At 38.7% G+C, this 16,517-nt stretch overlaps 2 protein-coding genes across 4 annotated transcripts; one reads left to right on the top strand and one right to left on the bottom strand.

The window, feature by feature from the left end:
• Positions 1-710: 710 nt before the first annotated feature.
• Positions 711-2,261, bottom strand: LOC109159173 (protein FAR1-RELATED SEQUENCE 5-like). The gene is made up of 4 exons (XM_019307233.1): positions 2,248-2,261; positions 1,588-2,101; positions 1,273-1,504; positions 711-1,192 (listed from the first exon to the last, which is right to left on the bottom strand). The coding sequence occupies exons 1-4, from the start codon at positions 2,259-2,261 to the stop codon at positions 711-713; spliced, it is 1,242 nt and encodes a 413-aa protein (XP_019162778.1).
• A 2,610-nt stretch (positions 2,262-4,871) lies between these two features.
• LOC109163969 (ribonucleases P/MRP protein subunit POP1-like) lies at positions 4,872-15,717 on the top strand. 3 transcript variants are annotated; one of them, XM_019312713.1, is made up of 11 exons: positions 4,872-5,012; positions 6,243-6,679; positions 6,960-7,056; positions 7,358-7,462; positions 7,541-7,765; positions 7,987-8,105; positions 8,187-8,705; positions 14,050-14,158; positions 14,236-14,807; positions 15,047-15,211; positions 15,319-15,717. In XM_019312713.1, the coding sequence occupies exons 2-11, from the start codon at positions 6,243-6,245 to the stop codon at positions 15,512-15,514; spliced, it is 2,544 nt and encodes an 847-aa protein (XP_019168258.1). In that variant the 5' UTR covers positions 4,872-5,012; the 3' UTR covers positions 15,515-15,717. The 3 variants fall into 3 exon arrangements, with proteins under 3 accessions (XP_019168258.1, XP_019168254.1, XP_019168248.1); XM_019312709.1 differs by having other exon boundaries at positions 7,957-8,105; positions 8,190-8,705; XM_019312703.1 differs by having other exon boundaries at positions 7,957-8,105.
• Positions 15,718-16,517: the final 800 nt, after the last annotated feature.

The raw sequence follows: 16,517 nt of genomic DNA, 5'->3' as shown, positions 1-16,517 counted from the left end.
ATGAAATTTATTTATTAGTTAGAATTCATGCAACGACTCAATATTCGAAAGTGCAAACAGTAGTAACACACAAAGCTGGAATGTGCAAAGATGAAGAATATAGAAATGCTATTTATTCATAAATCAGGAATCGTGCAACGACCCCATACTTGAACGTGCAACCAGTAGTAAACCCCAAAGTTGGATGTGCAACGATGAAGGTTATAGAAATGCAATATATTCATTAACCAGGAATCGTGCAACGACTCCGTACTTGAATGTGCAACCAGTAGCAATCCCCGATGGAATGTGCATGATTTCAAGAAAAGTTGAAGTGATGTGCAATGCAAGAGGAAGCATATGTGTAATATTGGTTAAAATACCAGAAACGATGTGCAAAGGCACGAAACAACAGTATGCAATTGGGGAATGGTTAAAAAAAATGGGGAAACAAAATAAAACAATACCAAAGGCATGTCATTATTTAAAGAAGTAACGAAGCCACAATAATAATAACAGCGCATTGAAAAATTGACAAAATATATGTAAAAAACGCATGTCATAAAATTGTTCCACATATTTGAAAACAAACCCAATAAACAAAACAAAACAAACTCATTATTTTAAAACCAACAGAAAATGCAGAATAAGAACAAGTCATTGGAGAAGTAAAAACCATAGCAATGTGTTGAAACTTAAATAAAATTCAAAGACCAGTACGAGTCCTGCCCTCAAATGTTTACGTTCCGCATCGGGCATGTACGACTATTATGGTCATACTTTTCACAAGTTTGGCATTGTCGTTGACGACGTCCGGCCTTTTCAACAGCTAATTCCCTTGAACTTTTGAAACGTTTGCCACCACCCTTGTTAATGGAGATAGGAGGAGGACGAATATGAACTTCACCATCGGGCGAAGCATCGCAAAACGCCTCAAAAAGTTGCTTCTTAGAAGAAGAAGAGGGATCGCTGGGACCATTCTCAGCCAATAAATTAGCGTTGAAATCTTTCAAAGATGCAGTCAGCTTCATAACATGATCAACACTCCGTGACGCGATGGTCATGCACGAGAAGAATTCTGCCCAAGCTTCACCAATAACGACATCTACATCCGCCGACCCCCGACGTTGAACCCCCAACAACTGCCGCACACAAGCACCCCCAGTCCAACGTGAAACAACATACCGAGAAGGGATAGAAACAACTTGCGGTCCTTGAAAATCCAAAAAATATGACGACAAAGTAACCCAACCCGTGTAAACATGTTACACGTACACTTCACAACAATATTACCAGAGTCAAAAATCACCGTGTGCACCAACTCATCACCATCTTGCACCTCATAACGGGTTACCACCCCTTCAACATTTGAACGAACAGAACGACACGAAAAAGATCCCGCAATAACCTCGGCTTGAACATCATAAAAAACGTTGACAGTATACACTACAGCCGCATGCTTCTCAATCAACAACGGAGTCTCGGAGGTAGGAAAATGGCCCTCACATTCCGCATTCAGTTTGGCCTGCGTTGCACGTTAAGCATCAATAGCCCCTTCAAAATTGTTGAACATCTCAGACAAACTAGCATGTTGGTTTGTGCAACTACCAAACACACTATTCGCAGCTTCGGACCTGGATGTCGTGCGAAGCAGCCACCCATGAAAAGATCATTAAAAAACGCAGGAATCCAATACGATCTCAGATCATACATCAGACGAAACCACCGGTGATCACCAAGGCTATACTTTTCCATTACGTCCTGCCAACCCCGCTCAAACTCCTCCACGGACAACGTCTCATTCCAAACAACATCATTCAAAGCACGTCGAAACTCCTCGTCTTTAGATAGAACATTACCAACCTTCTCACCAACATTTGACATTATATGCCACATATAAAACCTGTGGCGCGTAGTACCAAACACCTGTGGGACTGCAATCCGCATCGAAGGATCTTGGTCAGTGATAGTGCAACTAGGCACACAACCCATTGCAGATTTAAATTGTTGAAGGAGCCACACATAAGAATCCACATCTTCACGAGAAATCAAACCAATTGCAAACGTGACGCCTCTCCTGTGATTATCAACACCAGTAAATGGCACCAATACCATACCATACCTGCAAGACATAACACCAAACCAAAAAACGAATAGAACCATGGGCGTTAGCACACTGCATGCACAAATAAAAAAGACCAAACTGCACAAACAAGCAATTTAAAAATAAACAAAGTACTGGGAATTTTTAGAAAAAATGTGGCTTACCATATTAGTACCATAAGTCGCATCAAACGACACCACATCACCAAAAGTTAAATAATTTTCCTTCGCAATAGGGTCAGCCCAAAACACCCTCCGTAACTGATCCTCAGAATCCAAATCATATTTAAAGAAATAGTCTGGGCAATCTTCTACCTTCTTAGCATATTTTTTCACAACAAATGAGCATCAGAAGTGCCAATATACGCCATTAAGTCACGCTTCAAGTTTTTAAAGTCCACACATGTTGCACCAACATTGGAATATGACCCCGCAAACTCCCTAGCCAAGCGAAATGACCTATTAGGCCCAACGTTGGCCCTGGCACACTTAAGCACAAAAATTTGGTGTTGAACATCCATGGAACGATTAACCCGCAGGAACGGCCTAGCCACATCCGAGCAAAGACAATGATTATGTCGGTGCTCAATGAAATGAACCACAAAAACCCCATCGTCAACCATCTTCAACAACATCCTAGCTTTGCAACCCACTCTATTCGAAACACGCCGGCGCTTTGGAGCCACAACTGGTTGATCCAACGCACCATTCACAACACCGGGTCTATTCCCCCCTTGCTTGAATCCCTCACGTGAACAAACCAACAAGTTTTTTACAACCACACCCTCCCTATTCTTACGCACTGAACTACAACGTACGTAAAAACCAACAAGAGACCCATACTGGCGATAAAAAACAATACCGTGAGCAAGAGAAGGAAAAAGCTGCCCCTCAAAAGGCCTAACCACCTCATCACACGAAGGAGTCCAGAACTTAGTTCCATCGGGAGACACGTCCATAACACAACCTTGAATCGATCCCGAACGTACTGCACAAACATCACCCAGAAACACACACATAAACAAAAAAACAAACAATCAAAACCAACATGCTCCACATAAAAACATAAATAAAAAAAAAACGTAACATACTGGTTGCACACTTCAAATGACAACATATGCACACTACGAAGTAACCACCCCAGCCAGAACCCTTCGAACAAATACGAAAAAAACAAATAAAACACACAGGAAATAAACCACGAAAAAAGACCGATAACATAACTTAAGGGCTAAAAAAACAGAATACAAAAATGAAAACCGAAACAAAACACCCAATGAATAGGATTGCGCCACAAAATTATACAATGCAAAGGACATGTACACAGAACACACAAACAGCACATACAACTCATGTTGTTCAACCAACAAGGAAACCCGCATAAAATAGCAATACAAAATACAGACGAATACCAAAAGCCAATGGAAATAACGAAAAAAATAAAATGAGAATTACAACAACCAAATAATATATATTTCATAACCCATAAACCACAACTACTAATGGGAACAATAAGCCCCATCCCTACGTCAATGACTAATCCAACGACCAAATACCACGATTAAAGTGTGTAAATACCAACGCCAATACACCACACCGCCACCCCATATCTTACACAATAACACCTAATCATGCACAAACCAAACAACACCTACTGCTCAATAAATATATAGACGAAACAAATTAAAATCCTAACCTGGAGAATCCATAGGCCTTTGCACAGAGAATGCTGCAAAAAAGAACAATGAAGACTGCACACTCTGGAACAACACACACAAAAATCACAGAAAACTACAACGAATATAAAAAGACACGCTGCATCCTAATTTAAATGAACGATATCTTAAATTACCATATACAATACACCTAAAATCAAGCAAATCATCCGAAAATCAAACCCCAAAAAATAAAAGGAAAAAAAAAAAAAAACAAAGACTATATAGCTCTTACCACAATCACGCGAAAAAATATGAAATAAAAAAAAAAACCAAAAATAGCTGAAAAAATATGAATCATAGATCAACTCAAAATCAAAGGCCAGATTCTGTCCACAGACCACATGTAGGAACATGACCTCATATAAAATTACCTAACAAAATGAAGGTAATAACATTATCACCGCATAAGCTTTCAAGTAATATAATATTATCAGGTAATCTCATAACTTGAATCAAACAAGATAATATAATATTAACAAACTCATATTACCTAAGTAATTCTAAGATGACTTGAACCAAACGCCCCCTTACATTAATACCACAATAACTTTTATATTTAAAGCCCTGTTTGGTAAATGACTGTTAGTTGTTAGCTGATTGGGTTAATTAGAAGATATAACTAGTTGATAACATTGGCTGATTGTAGAAAGGTGTTTGGTAAATTAGATGTTAGCTGATAGGTATTTGATATAATTTCTTTTATCAAAAAGCTAATTGAAAAGATTGCTTTGAGTAGTTTTTTGAATTTTAGCATTTTAGAATACAAAAAGCCAGTGTTACAAAAATTGCGCCTAGGCAGGCGCTAGGCGATCGACCTCCTAGGCGCTTTAGGCGCGCCTAGGCGTTCTAGGTGCCCTAGGCGGTCCCTAAGCGCTTAGAAGGTGCCTAGTGATTTTTTCAACATTGCAAAAAGCTAATTAATCAAACACTTATATTGATTTTTAAACCAAATCAAATAATTAACAGTGGTCAAATAAGTCAAAATTTACTTATAGAGTAACTATTTTACCATTAAACCTTATTATATTTTTCAATTAGAAAACCTTAACCCCCAAATTTGTTCCTATTCGGCTATCCATTCCCGATTTAACGCAGTCTTCGCCCGTCGGACGCAGCTACGAAGGGACGCTGGACCTGGACGAGTGGAAGACCGCCAGACTGCGACGGCTTCATACTATCTCCGGTAACTGGACTCACGAGCGGAGCAAACAGGTTAGTTTGATAATGTAATTGTAAATTATCGTGACCGGAGGAGTGTAGGATACGGTGGTGGACGGAGACTGAGGGCTGCGGCCATGGACGGAGGCCGCGGCCTTGTTGCTTGGGATATCATACTTTATTTGTATCTCTTATGACTGGTTTGTTGTCTGAAAATTCTAAACAACTTTTGCGACAGAAGCTGGATCAAGTCACTAAATTTTCTGGGAATAAGGAAAAGAGATTGGACATTATTAATAAGAGATGAAATCGATGTTCTTAGAAGACAGAAACACTTGAGTAATATCTAGGGTTCAAACTAGGTCTCATGGTGAAATGCTAAGATGTCATGGACTCATGGGCATGACCTCAAAGACAAATGCCAAAGCATTCTTAATATTGTAATTCTAGGACATATGGTATGTGCGCTTAAATAGTTAAGGTATATAAAAATGTAAATTGCATTGGAAATCTTCCATTTGCATTTAGGTGGATTGTTACTCCTTTAATTTTTCTCAATATAAGTGCGCTGATTCCTGATTTGCGACATCATAAAGAAATTGACTATAGATAGCCACAAATACCTATGAGTCACTTGCAGTAATTGGATTACTTTGTTTATGTGTTGGATACTTGGATTTTTGTATTATGGACTTATGGTTTTTTGTTGTGTTTAAAACTTGTGTTGGATTTTTGTATAATTGTATTATAGACTTGTGGTTTTGCAGTTATTAAACTTGTGTTGTTGGATTTGTATTATGAACTTGGTTTTGTAGTTATTTGATTGATTGTCATGTGATTCATAATCATGTATCTACATCTACAATCTTAATAAGAGTCAATAATGTTAGGGCTCTAACCTAACCTGTTAGTGTTGCTGCTACTGTTTCTGCAATTTTACTGCTCTGAAGCTAATAGCTACTAGGTTGCTGAATGGTGTTTACTTTTATGCTGCTACTATTTGTTTGAGTTTATAGTTAACGATGATAAGAAATGCTACTTGCTTATTGTTGCAATATATGAGCCACCAGTTGTATTCATATTCTTTTTTGTTAGTTTATATCTCATTGGTTTTCACATAATCTTGTGAAGTGAATGAAAATAGAAAGTGCAATTGATAAGTTCTATCATTGAGAAGCTTAGTGCTGTTATTGATAGAATTTTCCTAGGATAAGAAAGATTGATTAGGTTATCACTGTTATTATTAATTTTTATTTTATTTGTTATTCCTTCTTTTTACTGAAGATGACACCAGATAGAAGTAGACCTCAAACTGCGGTAGCACCACCTCGAACCATTAATGTGCAGAAATTTGCTGAATCTCGAGCATCTGAACTTGAGACTCTTCACTCAATTATCAAGAACCGCTTAAGCAATGATTTTCGGTCACAAAGAAGCAAGAGGAGAAGGACAACTGGGCATGACAATCGAGTAACAAAGAACAGACATAGAAAGAAGCGGAAGGTAGGAAACAATGATGTGGACAAGACTGACAGTTTGGAGAATGATAAGGAGGCTCCCCGCCGTGTTCGTAGGAGAACTGAACTTAGGATGAATCCCAATAGTGGGTTTTTGACTTCAGGAGATGGGACAAAAAGACTTAGAACACATATATGGCATGCAAAGCGTTTCACAATGGCAAAACTTTGGGGGTTTTACCTTCCCCTTGGCCTACAAGGCAGGTATACCAAAATGCAAACACTTGAATAAAGAAAAGATAAAAGTAAAATTCTTGAACACAATATCTTTAACTTGGGATATCTGGGCAAGCTTTCCAAGCATATGCCACTTATATGGTTATATCATTATTGACACTGCCATTTCTTCCAGGAGTGACAAATTAATAAAAGTTTAAGTTGCTAAGGTTGCATTATTATCTTTGAAGTGTCTTAAGTTGTCTAAGGAAAGAAAATCTGTGTTGTCATTTTTTCCATTAATTTTCAATATGTATAAATGATGCAGAGGAAGAGGCTCAAGGGCACTTTTGAAGAAACTGAAAGACAGTGTGCTTGTGCACGATGCAAGCTATTCTAGTGTCATACAGTTGGAGGGTCCAGAGGTAGGCATTCCATTGCTTTTATGTTACTTATTGGTGTGAGTTTACCCTGTCGTATTGTTTGTTTGGTGCTGCTGAAGGATGCTTTGTAATACCAATAGGTTTTAGTAGTTCGTGGAGGTTGTTTCTGTAATTACTCTTTAGAATCAATATTAGCTTTAAAAATGTTGCAATACATTCATCATCTAGGTCCAGCGATTTGTAAGGAAAAATAAAGAAAAACAAATAATGATACTCTGCTTCACAGACATTACTCTACATGTTGAAATTACAAGTCTATTAACCATACTATATATGCTTTCAGGATATGTTGATATCAATCCTAAACAACATGATTGTTCCTCCACCATCACAGTGTGAAAATGCTTCCCAGGACATACTCTCAGGTTCTATCTGTGGTAATGCTATGGTAGGTTGCCTATGTTCATGATTTTTCCCCCAGGAAATTATTTTTTATGATAATCAATAATTGTGTGTACTTTTGCAGCTTCATCATTATGGAGTATCCTTCTCTTCTGCCATCGCCCCTGTCACCTATATGTGGCAACCTCGGAATGTCCGTGGGCTCAATGTTGAGGTCTCTAATGTAGACGAATGTGAGAGGCAAAATAGAGTTGATGACTTTGCTTCCTCTAGGCGGCTATGGATTTTCATACATGCTTCAGCTCATAAAGAAGGGTTTGAGGCTTTACAATCTGCCTGTATACAACAGGTAAGCTACTGAACTCTATCTTCTAAACTATTACTCTAGGTTTTCGTATGTGTAATAATTGCTTTGTCAGATATTGTAATTTCTTAAATGGTTATAACTGATATTCTCCATTTATCAGTAATTTTTTTTTTATTCTTATATTTGAGGTAATTTAGATTTTATGGTAGTTGTATTTTGTTTGTGCAGTATAGATCACTAGTTCTATTGTTCTTAACCATCAGATAAATGCCAGCACCTGCAAAGTTAGTTGCATCCCCCTTGATGATCGCGTTGCAAAATTAGAAGTGATAGGATCTAGGACACTTCAGGTCCTTAAAAAGACATTACATCCTGCTACCTGGTGAGATAATTATTGACTTTGAGCTTCTACTTCAGCTAAATGACTAGATCAGAATGCTGAGTGGTATCCTTGTCTATGCAGCAGTGCAGAAAAATCTTCCCTGCTCAAGAAGTGTTCTGTATCTGGTTGTGACAGAGAAAGTCAATTTGTGAAAATATTTGAGGAAGATCAAATTCCTTCTTTTGGAGTTGTTTCCCTTACCGTTGTTGATCCTCGTGCTTTTACCAAGGAAGATATTGCTAATGCTCCAGATATAACTGCTCTAGGAATGCAAGCTTATAAAGAACATGAAATAAAAGGACATGGTGGTTTGGTGGAAAATCCTAAAGAGGAATGCAATTTACTTTCACGTCAATGCTTAGAATTTGAAGAAAGTTGTGACTCATGTGAGTACATGGATTTGTGGCATGTTGACAAAGAATTAAGTCCTCCTGTAGAGGAAAGTATTCTTTGCATGGAGAGACACAATCAGCGAATGGAGTTGTTCCGGATTGGTGATAGAATTTCTGGGGCATCAAATACTCCAAATAATATGCAGTTTCCAAGATCATGTCCACTTCTGCTAATAAAAAATTACGGGCAGAAATCTTCCATCAGAAGGTGAATTTCCTTTAATTGGTGATTGTTGAGACTCATTAAGACTCATTATTATGCTTTTATTATTTCCTATGACTGTTCAGTTTCTATGTCTGTTAGTATCCCTAGGGCCCTATTAGTATTCCATCTTCTACCTATATATATGGTGCTGTGTAGTTGCTTGTAGACAGAGTGTAAATAACAAGACAATACTTTATTCTCCAAACTCCTTCAACATGGTATCAGAGCCACCATTGGCCTGAACCCCTTTTTATTTCCGAGCATTTCGAGGATGAACAGTAGCAGTGCAGGGTCTGTCTACGCTTCTTCTTCGAAAACTCCTCATCGCAAGTTTTCATAAAATTCCGAAGAACCACCGCCGGTCAGGAAGTGCAGGCGACCCCGGCCGTCGAAGTCCCGTCTCAAACCGCCGCCGCACGCGCCCTCACGCGCCACCTCACGCGCAGCCTTCCGCCGCCACGCGCCTCCACGCGCCGGCGCGTGAGACCTCCTCCGGCGATATTTTCCGGCGATATTTTCCAGTTTCATTTTCGACCCTCCTCTGGCTTTCCTGGTAATATTCTTCCTTTTTATCAACCATGTCTTCAACTGGAACCAAGGAAACTTCTACCAATGTTGAAAATGCTACTTCTACCAATGTTGAAAATGCTATTTCTCGCTCAGTGTTTGTGCCTAATTTATCTGGAAATCCAGTTATTACCTCTGAAAAATTATGTGGGTCACAAAACTACCACTCTTGGTCGGATGCCGTTGAAATGTGGTTTATGGGCCAGGGTGTTATTGACCACTTGGAACATGGGGTAGAAACTGAGGTACCAGAAAATGAGAAGGCAATTTGGAAAAGGGTGGATGCACAACTTTGTAGTCTTCTATGGCAATCCCTTTCACCTGAGTTAATTCAACTATTTAGAGTTTTTAAAACATGTGTTGAGGTATGGAGTCAAGCCAAATCCTTGTACACTAATGATATTTCACAATGTTACACAGTTGTTGATAATTTGGTTAATTTAAAGAAGGATGGTATGAGTATGGAAGCCTTTCTTGGGAAAACTCAAAGTTTATTAACTGAGTTTAATAAGCTTTTACCCGTTGGAGGGACACCTGATGAACAGATTGCCCAACGTGAAAAGTTTTTTGTTGTTCTGGTTTTGACTAAATTAGGCCCCGAGTTTGAGAATACTCGAAACCAGATTCTTGGGGATAAAGGTGTGCCAGGGGTCCAAGAGTTGTTCAAACGCCTTCTTCAAGTGGCCTCTTTTCCTGGTGAAACTTCTGCATCCACTACAGAACAATCTGCTCTTGTGATTCAAGGAAGTCGTGGTAATAATCTGGGCAATCGGAATAAAGACCGTAGTGGGCAGAAAAATGCTAGATACTGTGATTACTGCAATAGATCTGGACACACACGGGACCGATGTTGGAAACTGCATGGGAAACCGTTGACTGCTCCTACAAATGTGGCTCAACTCAAACTAGAAGAATCAGGTTCTAAAAATGTCTCTCTTGCTGAATATGAAGAGTTTGCACGGTTTAAGGCTAATGCCCAAGCTACTGTTTTCACTCCTTTGGCTCATACGGGAGAGACTCATGCTGCCCTTGTTTCTCAATCTGGACCTCTCGGACCCTGGGTCCTTGATTCAGGTGCCTCCGAACATATATGTGGTAATTCTTCCTTATTGACCCATCTCACAAACTCTAAGTCTCTTCCGTCCATTGTGTTTGGTAATGGATCCATATGTTCTGCTAAAGGAGTTGGTAAAGCAAGACCTCTTCCTGATTTACCCTTGTCATCAGTCTTGCATATACCTACTTGTCCTTTTAATTTGATTTCCATTCGTCAACTTACTCGTTCTCTTGATTGTCTTGTCACTTTTTCTCCTGATTCGGTTGTTATACAGGACCGTCGTTCGGGGAAGACGATTGGCTCGGGGTATGAATCAAAAGGGTTATACCGTCTATCCACTCCTGCTTCCGCTGTCTGTAGTGCTACTATTTCTCCTTCCCTTACTCATTGTCGTCTAGGTCATCCAAGTTTGAAGAAACTACAACAACTTGAACCGAGTCTCTCAAAGCTGTCTTCACTAGAGTGTGAATCTTGTCAATTTGGGAAACATTCAAGAACCTCCTTTCCTGAACGGGTTAATAAAGTGTCCTCATCCCCTTTTTCCTTAGTTCACAGTGATATTTGGGGCCCTTGTCGTGTCACTTCTGTGTTAGGTTTTAAATATTTTGTTACTTTTATTGATGACTTTTCGCGTTGTACTTGGGTTTTCCTAATGCAACGACGTTCTGATCTATTCAACATCTTTCAGAAATTTCATAATGAAATCAAGAATCAATTTGGAGTCTCTATTAAAGTTCTTCGAAGTGATAATGCCAGGGAATATTTCAATACTCCTTTGTCTACCCTCCTTGACTCTGAAGGTATTCTCCATGAGTCTTCTTGTCCAGATACTCCACAACAGAATGGTGTGTCTGAACGAAAGAATAGGCATCTAGTGGAAACCGCTCGGACTATGCTCCTTCACTATAAGGTTCCCTCTTATTTCTGGGGAGATGCTATCCTCCACTCATGTTACCTTATTAACCGTATGCCATCGTCTGTTCTACATGGCAAAATACCTTATAACATATTGTTTCCTCAAGAGTCATTACACAAGCTTCCGCTGAGGGTTTTTGGTTGCACTTGCTTTGTTCGGGATATTACTCCTGGTCGTGATAAACTGTCACCCAAGTCCTTGAAATGTATTTTTGTGGGGTACTCTAGGGTTCAAAAAGGGTTCAGGTGTTATTGTCCTGAGACACAGCGATTCTATGTATCACCAAATGTTACCTTCTTTGAGTACACTCCGTTCTTTTCATCTGACTCTATAAGGGTGGTGGATCCTTTTCCTGATGTCCTACCAGTTCCCTCATTTGAAGGAGGGACAGAAATACCAATATCTCCTGTTGTCCTACCTCCCAATCCATCACAAACCCACACTGTTTCTCCTTTCCAGTTCACCTATCATCGTCGGTCAAAATTACCACCAACCACTACTGCTGCAAACATTGAACCTGCTGATTCATCTCCTGAGCGGTCCCTTCCCTCGGATTCGGGTCCTGCTCCAATCTCCAGTCCGCCCATTGCTAGTCGGGTAGGTAACCGGTCTACTCGCAATCCCTACCCTATATATAATTTTGTCTCTTATCACCGGTTTTCCCCTGTTTACAATGCTTTCATCTCCAGTTTATCATCTGTTTCTGTTCCTAATTCGGTTAGGGAAGCTCTTTCCCATCCTGGTTGGCAGCAAGCTATGGTAGATGAAATGGTTGCTTTGCAATCCTCGGGAACTTGGGACTTGGTTCCATTACCTCCTGGCAAAACAGTTGTTGGTTGTCGTTGGGTTTATAATGTCAAAGTTGGGCCTGATGGACAGATAGATAGACTCAAAGCTCGCCTTGTAGCCAAGGGGTATACTCAAGTGTTTGGCGTTGATTACACTGATACGTTCTCACCCGTAGCCAAGATCTCTTCTATCAGAATCTTTCTGTCTATTGCTGCCATCCATCATTGGCCTCTATACCAACTTGACATCAAGAATGCCTTTTTACATGGGGATCTAAAAGAAGAGGTGTATATGGAGCAACCTCCGGGTTTTGTTGCTCAAGGGGGGGAGACTGATTTGGTTTGCAAATTAAAACGTTCTCTTTATGGATTGAAACAGTCTCCACGTGCCTGGTTCGGACGTTTTAGTACAGTTCTGCAAGAGTTTGGGTTAGTCCAAAGCAAAGTGGATCATTCTGTATTCTACCGGCATCGACATGGTAAGAGCGTTTATCTTGTTGTTTATGTCGATGATATTGTTATCACAGGAGATGATGCAGAAGGAATACTCCAGCTAAAGCAACATCTTTTCCAACATTTTGAGACAAAAGACCTTGGAAAATTAAAATACTTCTTAGGGATAGAAGTTGCCCAGTCAAAGCAAGGGATTTGTATATCTCAACGAAAATATGCTTTAGACATATTAGAGGAAACAGGTATGAGTGATTGCAGACCTATTGATACTCCCATGGATCCTAACATTAAGCTTGTACCGGAACAAGGGAAGCCCTTTTCAAATCCAGGAAGATATCGAAGATTGGTTGGAAAATTGTTGTACTTAACCGTCACTCGCCCTGACATCTCTTTTGCAGTTAGCGTTGTGAGTCAATTTTTGGCTTCTCCGTGTGATAGCCATTGGGAAGCTGTCATTAGGATCCTACGATACATCAAGAAGTCTCCCGGGAACGGTGTTTTATACAAGGATCGTGGAAATACAGAGATTGTTGGTTATACTGATGCAGATTGGGCTGGGTGCTCTTGGGATAGAAAGTCAACATCAGGGTACTGCGTTTTCCTTGGTGGCAATCTAGTATCTTGGAAAAGTAAGAAGCAAAATGTGGTGGCTCGATCGAGTGCAGAGGCAGAATATCGGTCAATAGCCTTGGGAACATGTGAACTAATCTGGTTAAAGCATCTCTTGACTGAATTAAATCTTTGCATGAAAGGGCCTATTAAACTAATGTGCGACAATCAAGCAGCCTTGCATATTGCATCCAATCCTGTCTTTCATGAGAGAACAAAACACATCGAAGTCGATTGTCATTTTATTCGCGAAAAGATTACATCCGGGGAAATCGTTACCTCATTCGTGGGTACAAATGATCAGTTGGCTGATATCTTCACCAAAGCTTTAAGAGGTCCCAGAGTTGAATATTTGTGTACCAAGCTTGGAGCTTTTGATATTCATGCTCCAGCTTGAGGGGGGATGTTGAGACTCATTAAGACTCATTATTATGCTTTTATTATTTCCTATGACTGTTCAGTTTCTATGTCTGTTAGTATCCCTAGGGCCCTATTAGTATTCCATCTTCTACCTATATATATGGTGCTGTGTAGTTGCTTGTAGACAGAGTGTAAATAACAAGACAATACTTTATTCTCCAAACTCCTTCAACAGTGATCAAGTATAATACTATGATAGGTAGTATGCAATATGCAATTATGTACAACACATCTTTTAGTTTGATGCAAGTGTTTGCATTCATGTTTGCACACTTTTAATTCTTCTCATATGATGCTAGATTCTGTTACTCTTAATATTTTATCTTCAGGTTTCTGTTCAACTAATTTCTCAGTTCTTGTGAATTTAATTCTCAACAATTTGCAAATGGTGTTTGTCATCCTTTTCTAGGTTCTTAGCTGATTGATTTTGATTGTGATTTAAATCATAATTTACCAAAGAACTTGAAAGGATGGTCAATTGTTTTTCTTTAAAGTTCAAACGGTTCAAATACCTAATAGTCCTTAAAATTCTCGTAGGTGGTCTATCCTTCTCCCACTAAGTTGGGTCAAGGTCTTTTGGATTAGTCTCATCACCAATGGTGCTCATGCAATTGGTCTCAGAGAGAAGCAATGGATTGCATGTGAAGTAAGTGCACAATTTCCTTTGCCAGTGATTTTACAAGGTCTTCTGATATTCCTTTTAATTCCTCTTTCCCTTTGCAGGCTGAGTTGCCATACTTTCCTTCCGACTTTCCTGACTGCAATTCATATTCATGTTTTATGAAAATGGAAGCCGCTGCTGCTGATGAAAAGGTGGAGAGAAATCCTCCTTCCATGAGACCCTTTGGAGTTCCAATTCTACCTCCTTGGAACAGTGTCCACCTTGCTCTTGACAAAAGATCATTTGTGGAAAGAAATTATCAAGTGCAATGTAAAGACTTCAGTGCAAAAGAAAGGACAAAAAACAGCCCAGATGCAGATGATCATTGTGATAATCCGTTTGTGGGGTTTATAGCAAGGACATCCTACATTTTGAGTCAGTTTTTGGATAAAATCAATGGAAGTCATTTGCTTTTGTTTCCCAAATTTCCGAACAGGAAGGAGTGTATTTCTAACTTCATTAAAGATGAAAAAATGGTGAATGAGCACTCAGATAAGGTCATCTATCGTGTAAATTATGGACCAAAATTGTGTTTCGTAAGAGTATTGCTGCATGCCTACAGCAAAGGCTTTTTTGAAGGAGGAGCAGTGGTTTGTGCACCTCATGTTGATGATATATTGTTGTGGACACAGAGGTAATTACTTTTTGGCTTTTTTTTTTTTTTTTTTTTTTTTTTTTTTTTTTTAAAGATGACTCTCATTTTTAATCATTTTAAAATTTGCATGGTGTGATATATGATCTTAAATTACATTTGAAATATCTTTGCTCTGTTTATAAGAATGTGCCATGTGCCTAATTTATTTCATGGATTTATACATGATTGTATGCATATTTGAATATTTTTAAGCTTAGTGGACCTTTTGTGGAATGCAGATCTGGAAATCCTGACAGAGAACTTCAAATGACTGAATCTTCGGTGAGATCATACTTTGTGCAGCAAGATGGAAAATGGGAATGTCAACTCCCTACTGACCCTTCATCTAGAGACTCTTATAGGCTGCCAATTGGTTTTGTTACAACAGGATTTGTACAAGGAAGGTCAGTAATAAATATATTTTTCATAAAGAAAAATTTCTGTCGTTTTTCTTAGCAACTTGCCAAGCATTTATGTATGTTGTATTGATTCGGATATCATCTTCCTGCAGCAAAAATCCTGTTGCAGTGGCGCTTTGTGAGGCGATCAATCTTGCTTGTCTTAGAGAGGATCAATGGAGGGCTCCATCCATTAAGCGGAGGAAGGAAATCTATGTGCTGGTTAGGAATTTGAGGTCCACTGCTTATAGACTTGCCATGGCTAATATAATCTTGGAACAAAGAGAAGAAGATATTGAGTACATGTAATAGCGTTTCTTGAGGGGCAGTTGTTTTTTTTTTTTTTTTTGTTAGGGTAAGTAAAACTAAATTAAACAGGTATATTAAGCCTCTTCAAATCAACGATTGTAGAAGGGAGAAGGGGGAGTGGAAAACCACTCAACCTAATCAGTCATAGAAACAGCTTCCTGTGCTTGTGCTAAGGGAGAGTATTTTTTGATTGTAGTGTTCAATTGGTGTTTCCTTTTTTATTTTCTTTAAGGGCTTCCACTAATTTTTTTTAGTCTTGAGTCTATTATTATACTATATTTTTGTTCAGTATTCAGTTATTCACCATGTCTGGTTATTCTTATTTGGTTGTTTATTTGTTCAATAGTTATTGCGTGACCTGTGGTCCACGGTCCAAAAAACATCATTGTTTTGTGTGATTTTTTTTCTTCATGTGAATCGCAACATTATACATTTTTATAACTCATAATGTATATTATTCTATATGTAAGCTCTAGAAGTTTCAGTATTTGAATACGTTATGTACATTATTCTAACACGTAATATACATTATTTTTACTCATAGTATTTAATGACGACATTGTTTTGGACTGTGGTTCAGAAAATAATTTACCTTATTTGCTCTTTTTGTCATTAACTACAATGAATAGAAATTTCAAATCAAAGGTATGTTAAAGTTAAATAAAAACAAAGATATTCCACGAATTTAGCCGCCAATAATTTAATTCCAGACACTGTAGTCTGTAGAATATATCTTTGAACTATATGCAAGTATATTGTCTTCTTTTTTTTTTTTTTTTTTTTTTAAAGGAAAAGGAAAATTTATTAAACTGATAGTAAAGGAAAGATACAATCGAGTAGATAAGTATCTCAAAATCGAGAATCAACTGAGAGTCGAGTCTGCAGCTTTGGCTAAGGTATGAGCTAGCAGGTTCAGTGATCTCTTTATAAAACGACAAAACAATGCAAGAAATTGAAAAGAGGACATGATATTAAAGCAGAGACATGAGAGAATTGAAGTCCA

This window comes from Ipomoea nil, unplaced genomic scaffold (genome assembly GCF_001879475.1).
Source record: "Ipomoea nil cultivar Tokyo-kokei standard unplaced genomic scaffold, Asagao_1.1 scaffold0302, whole genome shotgun sequence".
Classification (NCBI taxonomy): domain Eukaryota; kingdom Viridiplantae; phylum Streptophyta; class Magnoliopsida; order Solanales; family Convolvulaceae; genus Ipomoea; species Ipomoea nil.
This window is presented reverse-complemented; position numbering and strand designations above follow the sequence as displayed.

Excerpts from the sequence above, each read along its gene's own strand:
- LOC109159173 (XM_019307233.1), bottom strand. Across the intron at positions 1,505-1,587 it reads AGCTGCGAATAGTGTGTTTG|GCCAAACTGAATGCGGAATG; the intron begins GTAGTTGCACAA and ends CGTGCAACGCAG. Across the intron at positions 1,193-1,272 it reads CACGGTGATTTTTGACTCTG|GACCGCAAGTTGTTTCTATC; the intron begins GTAATATTGTTG and ends TGGATTTTCAAG.
- LOC109163969 (XM_019312703.1), top strand. The coding sequence starts at position 6,243 with ATGACACCAGATAGAAGTAGACCTCAAACTGCGGTAGCACCACCTCGA. Across the intron at positions 7,766-7,956 it reads AATCTGCCTGTATACAACAG|ATCACTAGTTCTATTGTTCT; the intron begins GTAAGCTACTGA and ends TGTGCAGTATAG. Across the intron at positions 8,106-8,186 it reads ACATTACATCCTGCTACCTG|CAGTGCAGAAAAATCTTCCC; the intron begins GTGAGATAATTA and ends TTGTCTATGCAG.